The sequence below is a fragment of the Olea europaea genome, unplaced genomic scaffold (genome assembly GCF_002742605.1).
Source record: "Olea europaea var. sylvestris unplaced genomic scaffold, O_europaea_v1 scaffold2899, whole genome shotgun sequence".
Taxonomy (NCBI): Eukaryota; Viridiplantae; Streptophyta; class Magnoliopsida; order Lamiales; family Oleaceae; genus Olea; species Olea europaea.
Window position 1 is genome coordinate 10,989 of NW_019247550.1, and position 12,544 is coordinate 23,532.

General features: G+C 35.1%; 1 protein-coding gene and 1 pseudogene across 2 annotated transcripts; both read left to right on the forward strand.

The window, feature by feature from the left end:
- Nucleotides 1-248: 248 nt before the first annotated feature.
- Nucleotides 249-6,302, forward strand: LOC111384326 (vacuole membrane protein KMS1-like). Of its 2 annotated transcripts, XM_023008591.1 has the most exons (9): nucleotides 249-582; nucleotides 2,151-2,253; nucleotides 2,608-2,716; nucleotides 3,085-3,163; nucleotides 3,704-4,003; nucleotides 4,256-4,413; nucleotides 4,868-4,984; nucleotides 5,413-5,592; nucleotides 5,666-6,302. In XM_023008591.1, the coding sequence occupies exons 1-9, from the start codon at nucleotides 507-509 to the stop codon at nucleotides 5,855-5,857; spliced, it is 1,314 nt and encodes a 437-aa protein (XP_022864359.1). In that variant the 5' UTR covers nucleotides 249-506; the 3' UTR covers nucleotides 5,858-6,302. The 2 variants fall into 2 exon arrangements, with proteins under 2 accessions (XP_022864359.1, XP_022864360.1); XM_023008592.1 differs by lacking the exon at nucleotides 2,151-2,253 and having other exon boundaries at nucleotides 2,505-2,716.
- A 586-nt stretch (nucleotides 6,303-6,888) lies between these two features.
- On the forward strand, nucleotides 6,889-11,107 carry LOC111384328 (annotated as a pseudogene).
- The last annotated feature ends 1,437 nt before the right edge of the window (nucleotides 11,108-12,544 follow it).

Genomic DNA, 12,544 nt, shown 5'->3' on the forward strand with positions numbered 1-12,544 from the left:
CGTTTCTAAAAGCGTCCCAAAATTTAAGTGATCGTTACTGAAATTTTTAAACTTTAGTGACCATTTTGTAATTTTCGCGTAAGTTCACTGACCGTTTGTGAAATTAACCCTTTATTGAATGGAGAGAGGTTGACTATGGATTACGCCAAAAAGGGCTTTAGGGTAGATTTCGTCGATATTTTGCAAAGATTGAGGTCCAAAATTGCAAATATTCCCATTTAATAATAGCCTGCACTTTTTCGAGGAATTATACTTTATTCTGAGTTTGATCTTACGGGAACGGCGCACCCAACCCAGCTGGTATGTTTTCTTATCGCATTCGCTTAAGAATCCTCAGATCTCTGCCAAAATTCCATTTATTTTACTCTCAATAGCAACACTCTTCCTCTCTCTAATCCGATAGTCTTGGATTGAGCTGATACACATTTTATGCGCAAATTTACATGGTCGCATTCACAGAAGTGTGATTGTGTGTGAGATGGCGTGTGAAGGATTGTAGAAAAGTAATGGGGTCTTGGAAAAAATCAAATTCCAATAAGAATTTTCTCTCTGCTTCTGAAGATAAAGACATGTCGGTCTCAGGCAAGTTTTTCTGTTTACTAATTTTTGCAGATAAAAAATTTGATTTTTTTTTTCTCACAGCTGGATCTTTCTTATAAAACATATAGAAGAAAATCCAGATTCGTGTTTAGGAGTTTGATATGAATCTGAATTTTCGATGGCATGATATGAGTTTGATAGTTTTTGTGTTAGATTTTATTTTTTCTGAATTTGATAGTGAAAGAGAACAATGTGGATAATGAGGCCAAGAGGGTCTTGATTGATTAGGTGCTCTGTATTTAATATTCTAGTGATTTATGTGTGTATTCTAAAAGTATATACCGTTAATGTGGGGTTTTTCAGCTGTTCAATTGACATGGGCATAGCTATTATCAGGTTTCCTTTGTTTAATTTTAGGGGATTCAAGTGCACACACTCACACGCACATATATCAATGACGTGTTTGTGAATGAGTATTTTACCAAGAAAACAGGAAAAAGATTTTTGATTGCTTACCCCATTGAGGTAAGTGAGACTTATTCCTTTATCCCTTCCTTTGCCTCCTCTACATTATGACACGTAGCTGTGGGTAGGTCATTTTGATGATCTTTAGCTCCCGAAATTCAAACACATGTTGATCTCGAATTACACTGTAATCTGCTGCATTTAAAGAGGTCCAAGATTGATCCGTTCAAAGTTTGCCACTTATTTGTCCTTTTAAGCTTAGCTAAACATGCTTTGTATGCTTACTAATGCAATTGATGCCAGCTGCTATAAAAGTTCGAAAAATTGCCAAAACCATTGCAACGACGAGAAAAATAATTCCTCAGTTATTCTTTCATTATTAAATGGGCCTGTGAGAGTGAGGGAAGGAGCTATGCTGGTATTTTTAAATGGATGCAAATATTCTTGGACGACTGCTTCATAAGTTCATGCTGCCTACTTAACATAAAATTCGTTTAGTTTCAAAATCTTGTCGTTGCTCTGTTACTGTCATAAATAAATTAACAAACTTTGTTATTAGCTCAGAACTCAGAAGCTTAGAAAATTGTTAGGTAGTTATTGGATATCAAGGATATCAAAGAACAACTGAATTTAGCATAGTTCCATAGTGGAAGTAGCCCTTAGTATAGGACTATGTTTATTGTATGTTTATAAAATGGAAAGCTATGCAGAATGTTACTTTTGATTATAACTATTGCAATAATATATAACTGCAGTTCTATGGAATATGAGAGAAAATTGAGGATATTATGTAAAACCCAAAAGTAACATTATTTAAGAGCATGCTGGCCTATGGTTAAAGCCCTTATAAGTAAATTGGTAAGTTCTAAGATAAATAGGATCAAAAAGTAACTTTCAATATAAGTAACTTCTCCGTCTTCTTTTTTTTTTTTAACTTAAAAATAAGTAAAACGTAAGTTTCATAGATGTGTGAGACAAAAAGTTACTGAAAGTTACTTTACTTTTTTAAGCTTAGCCAAACATGCTCTAGTAGTCATCCCTGGTATTATGAAATTTCTGGGGAATCTGATGAAGTATTCAGGTATTCCTTTTACCATTAAGGAATCTTTGTCATTTTTTTGAGTTGTCTAATTTTCTCTTTGCAGACCTCCGTGTTACACATGAAAAAGAACTAGAAAATTTGACTTTGATAGCACAGCCTGTTAAAACACTGAAGTTTTTCATTCTGGCTGTCGTTAAGTACCTCAGGCGCTCAGTAGCATATTTCTTCTTCTTTTTTTTTTTTTAACTTAAAAATAAGTAAAACGTAAGTTTCATAGATGTGTGAGAGAAAAAGTTACTGAAAGTTACTTTACTTTTTTAAGCTTAGCCAAACATGCTCTAGTAGTCATCCCTGGTATTATCAAATTTCTGGGGAATCTGATGAAGTATTCAGGTATTCCTTTTACCATTAAGGAATCTTTGTCATTTTTTTGAGTTGTCTAATTTTCTCTTTGCAGACCTCCGTGTTACACATGAAAAAGAACTAGAAAAATTGACTTTGATAGCACAGCCTGTTAAAACACTGAAGTTTTTCATTCTGGCTGTCGTTAAGTACCTCAGGCGCTCAGTAGCATATATTTTGTCACATGGTGGTTGGATTATGCTGTTCAGTACCATCATTGCAATAGCCGGGTTACTACTTTCGACTATTGATGGTCCTCATGAGAAGGTAATTAAATCGGTAGTTTCTCTTTTTTTTCTTTAAATTGTTCTGAGTAGGCTGAAGATTTGCCCTACTGGTGAATAAGCATCTATCTGTTGTTTCCTTTGGAATTACGCAATCTTACGAGGCACGATTCTAGGATGCTTCCTAAAGAATTCATTACATGACTGTGAATCAGTGATGTAAAAGCTCTTTGAGTCACCCTTTTTTTGTTTCAAGTTCAGATTCCATAGCTCTAGTATGGGCAAAGGATGATCATTCCTTGTTACATTGTTGTTACTGACTTCAACCTCCTGCTTTATCATTTCCAGTACTGGTTTGCGAATCTTAGATTAACGTTGATAATGATCTTACATTTGTCCTATCCTGTGCAGCACGTTGAGGAAGTTCTACGTTATATACAGTTTGGATTATGGTGGGTGGCTCTTGGCGTTGCATCTTCTATTGGCCTTGGTAAGTAACATTGGTCTTAAGACAAGCATTTTGTTATCTGATTCCTTGATATTGTTAAAATAGTTAGTAATAATGTTAGAATTACTTTTGGGAAAATTCTATAGTGCTGATGATAAATTCTGGGAATGCTGTTGGTTGTTAAGTCACTTTGGGCCAAAACTTAAATAGTAACCACTCCAATGCACCAAGTTTTAGTTGAGAATAAGAAACATAATATGTTGCCTCAGTTATGTGACTTAAGCACCACTCCCGTAAATCACCCGAGTTGGCAAGTTTGAAGATTCATGGCCATAGGGATGAGCAGCCAGTTGGGAAGGGAGTACCCAGTCAGGCTGACCGGTGGGGAATGGAGTTAGAAGCGTGACATTTGGATTGTTGACAAGAAACTGTTGGGGGGGGGGGGGGGGGGGGGTTTTTATTTAATTGGTGAACATCCTATTATTTGAATTCTTCTGAAGTAGCATGTACCCTTGCTGTCTTTGTAGCAACATCTTATCCAATATTTATTGAAACACATCATTGTTGTTATATTTTTCGTAGGATCCGGGTTGCACACTTTTGTTCTATATTTGGGGCCTCATATTGCCTTATTCACCATTAAAGCAATGCAATGTGGCCGAGTAGACATCAAAAGTGCTCCGTATGACACAATACAATTAAAAAGAGGGCCTTCGTGGCTTGGAAAGGATTGTGCAGAATTCGGCCTCCCTTTGTTTTCGTCTTCACATGGTATACAGGTTCCACTTGGTAGCATATTGCCCCAGGTCCAATTAGAGGCAGTCCTGTGGGGCCTTGGGACTGCACTTGGAGAACTTCCCCCTTATTTTATTTCTAGGGCAGGTATGAAATGTTTGAACCTTATGCAGTAACTTAACGTTACTTTTAAGTAAATTTTTATTTCTAAAAATGTCTGAATAAGTTACATTTCTCATGCTTATAAGTAAAACAGTTATTTTTTTTATATATGCATCTAAGCTCTGAGGATGATCATTAATTTTACATGAATCAAAGTGTCTTAATTTTAATATAGAGTCTTTTCCTTGGTATTAGTTAATATTGAACATGTTGAGGACCTGTATATTTCTTTTACAGCGAGCTTATCAGGTGGCAGAGTGGATGCCATGGAAGAACTGGATGCTTCCTCAAGTGGAGAGAATGGGATTGTATCTGCTAAGCTAAATCAAATTAAGCATTGGTTCCTGTCACATGCCCAATATTTGAACTTCTTTACTATTCTAGTTCTTGCTTCGGTTAGTTTTATGATTCATGCCCATTCTGTTAACGATTTATCATATGCAACTTGTACTTTTTAGATGATTGTGTTTACTGTCTGCTATTTTTAAGTTGTGCATTTGGCATAATGGCATGTAGCTACTTATGCCGAAATTCATACCTTGACCACTTTGTTGGACAATGTCACAATAGCATGTTTCGTTGTGCTTAAAAGTTACTTTTCTAAAATGTGAGTTAAGATTTTCTAGAAAAAGAAATTTTAGTTCAGATTGTAACTTTGAAAATCGTGTTTGGCTAGATAAGTAATTTAAAAGTAAGTTTGACAAACTTACTTTCAAGCACTAGCCTAACATGCTAAGAAAACGGCGGAGAAAATTCTGATCCTTTTCCCCTTGTTGAACTGAAATCCCAGGGAGATTGTTCAGTTTCGAAGTTTATATGCACTTGTTGACAAACTGGTGTATTTTGCAGGTGCCAAATCCTTTATTTGATCTTGCCGGAATCATGTGTGGACAATTTGGAATTCCTTTCTGGGAGTTTTTTCTGGCAACATTGATAGGGAAAGCAATCATCAAAACTCACATACAGGTTCGTAAATACCTGGGTTGTCAATAAATAAATATTTTGGGTGGGCAAAAAATACCTGAAGTAGACAGATTGGCCAATTTGGTGACAAAAAAATTGTTTCGGGTATGCTTGAAGGACCTGACCGAACCTTCATTATTGCTGTTCATGTTCTCTGAAATGAAAAATGCAATTACCTGTTTGAAGGACTGGAGCAAGCTGGTTGGTTTGGGTTCGGTTTGGTTCTTGTTATACATATGGAACCAATATCTCCATGTGTAAGATTTTCAGTTTGTACTGATTCAGTTTGGGTCTGAAGAAAACCAAACCGGTCAGAACCAGACTGAATCGGATTTTGGCCACCCCTTATAATATTATACTGTTCTTCATAACTTGAATTGCCAAGCTTTAAACCTTGACAAGAATTATCATAAATGTTACATCTTTTGCAGACGGTGTTTATTATTTCTGTGTGCAACAATCAACTTCTTGACTGGATGGAAAATGAATTGATTTGGATTCTCAGTTTTGTACCTGGGTTCAACTCTGTCCTACCAAATCTCATCACCAAGCTTCATTCCGTGAAAGACAAGTACATGGCAATGAAACCAAATTTTTCTTCAAAGAGCGAGGTATTCCTCATCTCGAAATTTTCCCAGTCGACATGCTGGATTTACATACTAAAAATTTGCATATTATTATCAGGTGAAGAAATGGGATTTCTCAGTCGCTTTCATTTGGAATACCATAGTATGGTTCATGCTAATTGGTTTTTTCGTTAAGATTGTGAACGCAACTGCACAAAGGTATCTAAAGAAACAGCAAGAAAAGGAAATGGCTTCTTTGAAGAACAAGTCATTGGAGATTTCGGGTGATTCTGATAATTCACCTAGATGAACTTCCAATTCTTCTTCCTTTTTCCTTCATTATGATTAATAGGAGTTAGAAATTTTAGTGACAGTCGTAGTCACAATTGAAGTTTCTGAAAGGAATATTCATCTGTAAGCCTGCAATTGAAATTTGTATAGAAAGAACAGAAATTGCAGGAACTATTAGTTGGGGGTGATGGGGAGGGAACTTACAAACCAATGTCAACAGTTTGTGAGTTCAGATTTGAAACTTATTGTTATTTTGTGGCATTGAAGGATCAATTATTTTCATATTTGGATTAGGATATTGTTCTCTGAGGGCATGTCGCCCTGGCATGGCCAAGTCCGTTCCTTGATTTATTGTTCGATAGAGTTTTGATGCATTGTATTATATCGGACAATGGGTTGGGGCTTGACTCCCACGTTAACTACTTCCAATTATTAGATATAATATTCTTGTGTTGGTCAACGCATTCAAATTCTTAGCCGTTAAAAACTGCTTTCTTGGCACTTTACGGTTCAATATTGATGTCTTGAATGTCAACTAAACTGGTAGTCAACACTTGTAGTGCTACATAGCCTTACTCGAACAATTATTTCACAAGAGTCATTGACGGGACATATGTCCTCTATTAAGTTGGCCTTGGCATCCATTCTGCTAAACTCATATTTACAGAAACTCGTCCTACCAAAATACCAAATATATCTTCTCACAAGAACTTGTTACGAATGTACCTATCCTTGTCCATCAGCACCAATTGAATCTAGTCTTCCACCTATATTCGACTACTTTCTAGTTGGTTGTGGCCTATTATTTTTCGTTCAGTCGGGTTGAGTGCTCAACGGGTTTTAAGGGCAATGTGTATATATATGCGGACCAGCGTGTATATAGTCTTTCATGGCAAATTAAACCTTCCAAAACAACTCTCTGCAGAGAAATCAGCGGGGTTATGTTTATCTTAGCACTTATGTTTGTCTTTTCAAGAAACACAGTTCACTTCCATCATTGTATCCACAAATTTATCCTAATTTAAATTTAGCAAATAATCTACTATTAAAGGTCCTTTTCTCGTGACATTGAACACTTCATTAATTTTCCAATCTCCCTCCAGAGAGCCAGAGTTTAAGCTGGAGAATAAGAGGCAAAGAATCTGTCATTTCCTATATCGCTTTGCCTCTCCTCTCCCTTGCATATGCTTCCAAAATCTCTGGGGAAAAAACAAAGCCATTCTGTTTTGAGATATCATTCGAATCCATTGCTACATTTTCCGACATCTTTGAGGCAGCAAATATGGCAAACCATGATGGTGAAATGTTCAAGTCTAAGATCACAGTATACGTGTTGGCATGTTGGATCCTTGCATCTTTTGGAGGTTTAATGTTCGGCTATGACATTGGTATTTCAGGTATGCTGATAATGCACTCTCGGACATTTCATAATATTGAGTGTATAAATACGCGTTATAGAATTAGCACGAAGAAATGAATTTGTACACAGGAATATATGTCTAAAATTTCTCTGATTCTGATTGCAGGCGTTTTTTTTTTTTTTTCAGGTAAGTGTTCAGTAGGCGTGGTTACTGGCATGGATGATTTCTTGATAAAATTCTTCCCAAAAGTTGAAATAAAGCTTCATGCATCAGAAAACAATTACTGTAAATATGATGATCAAATGCTCCAACTGTTCACATCCTCCTTGTACCTAGCTGCCCTTGTAGCCAGTTTTTTTGCATCGAAAGCGTGCAGTATTTTAGGACGCAAGCCCACAATTATGATGGCGTCACTCTTTTTTATTGCTGGTGCTGCATTTAGTGCATTCGCTGAGCAGAAATGGTGCTCATTCTTTGGAGAATTCTTTTTGGCATTCGAGTGGGATTCGGAAATGAGGTATGTGTTGGGAATTTACTTACACATGCACAGCGGAAAATTAAAATTATTTCGATTTCCACCGAGGATCCCTTTGTGTTTAGACAGAAATCATGATAAAGATTGTACCTTTGAAAAATTTTGTAAACCTTTTGCTTTTCTTTTCGTTCCAGAAATCTTGATTCGCCACCCACAGCTGTCTAATTGTCCAGCCTCCAATGATGATCCACACACAGAACGAGATTGCAGCTACCAGGGATTTCTCCTTTTGTGCTAAAAAGCAAAATTATGAGAAAAATCATATGGAATGAAAACCCTAGCGATGTATTTATATAAGCCTAAACGGGCCTGGCCCGTTCCGATCCAATATTTAATTAATCCATTTGATTAAATTCGGTCGGTGAATTAATTAATCCAATTAATTAATTCGGGCCTATAAATAATCAATCCAATTAATTAATTTATCCAACGATTGTTAAATTAATTAATTGACAAATTTGTAATTTTTCAATTCTCTTTTGTGTGCGACCCATCAGTTCTCGATCACGATATCTAACGACGTGAAATATTAATTTGATCTAATCAAAATTGATAAATTAAAACGTATTTTTAATTTATCATCAATTCACACTCGCCGTCCCATATTGACATCTAGCAATATGTCAGGGTAATACATGTGACGGAAAATGTACGTGGTATGACAAAATCAAACTCATTCGTTTACGGTTAAACTATAATCCCTTCGTCAATATGATCCGATCAATTACGAAATATGGAAGTGTGTCAATCACGATTAACGATCCTATCTTTCACTCCACTATTAAGTCAATATAAGTCAAAAACTCATTTTCGACTTATGAGTACACTTTAGCCAAGGATTTCATGATCGACTTAATTAAATGAAACGCAAATCATAATCTCCTACTATCTAAGAGTAACGAATTCTTTATTGATCAATCACAACATTCATACGATTCTTGACGTACCCGAACGATGTCGTATTAGCGGCCCTTTGTAGAGCAACATCCAACACCGCCAAAATATGACTATCCTCATATAAGGTACCATAACGACCTCAAGTCAAATGACCAATTCCACTACCGAACGTTAGAGATTAACAATTGACACTCAAATAGTTATCCATGTGGAATCTCTCGGCGGGTCTCCAATGTTTTGTTCTATAACAAAACATCCACGTGTTCATTTAAGTGTCACCACACTTTACCTTGTGAGATCAGCTACTTACTTCACAAGTAAGAAATGCCACACGTGATGGTCTATCTGTAATAACGATATCTGTATCTCGTTATTATTTACGACCACGGACGATTTAAGATTCAATCAGATGTAATTTGTATCTCACAATCACAACTCCTTGTGATTAACAAATTACGAAGATTTGAATTTACGAACTCTATTATTTATTAATTAAATTATAGATCTGCCATTAAATTATATTGATTATATATCAAAAGTATTTATGTTCAAAGTTAATTGGATCTAGAGCATAATACTTACAGTACGTGTGCTAGGTGCTTCCCCTGGATAGTTTTCTTGAAGAAAATGAGCGTAATATCTATGGTAAAGTGAATCAAATAATACTAGACAATACAACAGACAATAAATTAGTTGAAATTTTGTCTATTGTTCAATTCTACGTATGAAAGATGCCGCTAAATCATTTTTCTTAAAAGAATGACAGTATGTTTGATAAAGTGGATTGGATTGTTTTACTATTTCGTCCGTACCAATAGTGCTCATCAAATTAACATATCCCTACAATGTTTCTTCAAAGATTAATTATGTGAAGTGCTTTGAATTGCAGGCTGTTCCCTTGTTTTTGACAGAAGTTGCACCTATACAACACAGAGGGGCTTTATAACAACAGGGATTTTCATAGCTAACCTCGTGAATTATGTCACCTCAACGGTGCATCCATATGGGGGGAGATTGTCATTAGGGTTAGCATCTGTTCCTGCAATTGTTTTGTTTCTTGGCTTTCTGATCATTACTGAAAGTCCACCCAGCCTCGTCGAACGCAGCAAAGAAACAGAAAGAAAAGCCAGCCCTAATCAAGATTAGAGGAGTCGATAATGTTGATTCTGAATTTGAACAGATTGTTGAAGCCTGTGAACAAGCCCGCCAAGTTAAACAGCCATTCAAGAAACTCTTCAAGAAAGATAGCATGCTTTTACTTATTATTGCCATAGCTATGCAGATTTTCCAGCAATTCACTGGGATTAATGCCATCATGTTCTATGCACCGGTTCTTTTCCAGACATTGGGATTTAAGACTGATGCATCCTTGTTATCATCGGTGATCACCGTTCTGGTTAATGTTGGCAGCACTTTCGTATCAATCTTTTCTGTTGATAAGGTTGGAAGGAGGGTTTTGCTGCTACAATCCTGTGTTCAAATGTTGATCTCCCAGGAAAAAAATTCAAAATCTATTGTCATTTCGTTGGAATAGTTAATCACTTCAATTTGGTTTGTGAAAAAACCCTTCCTGTTACGTGGCCCACCTATCTAAATGAATCTTTTTCATAACTTAACATTGTTGAATCTGCTCAATATAAAGAAACTAGATCATTACCATGTTCGACCAGTTAGACTTCTGACTCGTACTACCAAGATCACCCCACTCATATGAACGCAACTCTTTAGGTCTACAGAAAAATTTCTGTCACCAAACTGGCGGAAATGGGCCCCACCACCTCCAACTTATCCATCAATAAACTAATTTTTCACGTGACATGTAGCTTTTCGTATCTTTTAACCACACATTTTTGGAAAAAAAAAAAAAAAAAGAAAGATTCACTTTCTACAAAATCTATTTTAAATAAATTTACATCAAAAAGGTTCTAAATGTTTTTAAATGGAACCTTAACATATATTTGACCATTTTCATATGCAGCTTGCTATTGGATTCATCTCACATTTCAACTTGACGGAAACAGGTTCACTTGACAGAGTTCTTGCAGCAGTTGTAGTGGTACTTGTCTGCACATATGTAATGTCTTTTGCATGGTGCCATGGTCATGGGGTCCACTTGGTTGGTTAATACCAAGTGAAACCTTCCCTCTTGAGACAGGAACGGTAGGATTTGCCTTTGCAGTGAGTTCCAATATGATTTTCACTTTCATAATTGCATAGGCTTTTCTGTCAATGCTGTGCCATTTGCAGGCCTACATTTTCTTCTTCTTCTCTGCATGGATTTTGGTTATGGGCATTTTTGTGGTGTTTCTTCTGCCAGAAACAAAGGGTGTCCCAATTGATTTAATGGTTGAAAGAGTTTGGAAACAACATCCTGTGTGGAAGAAATTCTTTAATGATGGACCAAAGAGTACTTATGAGATGGCTTGAAATTCAACATTTTCTTTTTGTATATATGATATCTTGGAGAGGGAAGTCATTTATGTTAATTGTACATATGATGTATATATTTTCTTTACTTTTCTTTACTTTATTTATTTATTTTTTTTGCAGAAAGGAAATAAAATTTTTAATTTTTGTATTTGTATATAATAGTGAAGGTGTTTTCTGTGTTACACTGTTTCGATACTCTGGAAAAGTGATATATAATTATAATCATAATGACATGTAATTGTAATCATCACCAAAAAATTATGTACATGACAGACTAAATGGAAGAAAGTAAAAACAGCTCAAAGAATGAAGAAAGTAAAAATTATGCACTGATAGGGTAAAATATAAATGGAAGAATTTCTAAACTCCAACAATTACATTTTTAGCTACAATGGAAAAGGATCTTAATCAGGGACGGATGTGTGGGGGTGGGTCCCCCCCCCCCCCCCACCCTTTTTTTTAAAAAAAATTTTTTTTTTTTAATTTTTTTTTTTTTTTTTTTTTTGTATTAACCAGGTTTGAATTTTTGTAACCCCGTCTTGAATCCAATCCTAAATCCGTCCCTGATCTTAATGACATATGATTGTAATCATCACCCATAAAAATCACCTTAAATATGTGTGGGTGTTGTTTGGACCAATAATTAAATACTTACTCACATAATTTGACAATCGAACAAGCTATTTTATTCAAAATCTTCAATACTGGAGAAATTAATTATTTTTTGATCATATTAACTTCTTTAGTTCTTTTTATTTAAACTCATATACTCAAATATAAGAATTTTTCTAAATTAACAACCATAAGTATATTTTTCAATCAACATTAGTAATGGTATTTATATTACATTTCATTCTTTGTGAATTATTGAATGAGCTAGGTAGCTTGTGAAATGAGATATTGTCAAAAAATCAAATATGTACTCTTTTATCGTTTTGCTCTTTATATTTATTAAGATACTTTTGAGCTATATAATTCAAGTAAGGTGTAAATCCTAAAGCCACAAAAGGCATGCTCAAGTCGCAAGAAGTTTGAAACGAACTATCAATGGCAAATCTAGAATTGGAGGTTAGTCAGGGCAGAAATTGACCTTCGACTATTGATCGTCGACAATTAATGATCGTAATAATGAGGTCCTTTATTAATATTTAATTAAATAATTTTTAAAAAAATTCAATATATATAAATGCACTAAATCGTAAAAAAAATATACTTATGAAAGTATAATTCAATACAACAAAAAAAAAAGAAAAAAAATGCAAGATACAACCTTACTCCGTGATTGTAAACTTAAACAATTACATTCTACGAGACTCATATTTTGAAAATGTTGCAATATTATATCATTCTCAATTTTTCCAATTTGTCCCAATTTATTTTTCAATTAAAATTGATTAAAAAACAGAGAACACGAGGCAAAATAGAGCCCCAGATCTTCTCCACTAAATCACAAATTAAAACTCATAAATGATAAATCACAACT

Excerpts from the sequence above, each read along its gene's own strand:
- LOC111384326 (XM_023008591.1), top strand. The coding sequence starts at position 507 with ATGGGGTCTTGGAAAAAATCAAATTCCAATAAGAATTTTCTCTCTGCT. Across the intron at positions 2,254-2,607 it reads GCTGTCGTTAAGTACCTCAG|GCGCTCAGTAGCATATATTT; the intron begins GCGCTCAGTAGC and ends TAAGTACCTCAG. Across the intron at positions 2,717-3,084 it reads TTGATGGTCCTCATGAGAAG|CACGTTGAGGAAGTTCTACG; the intron begins GTAATTAAATCG and ends TATCCTGTGCAG.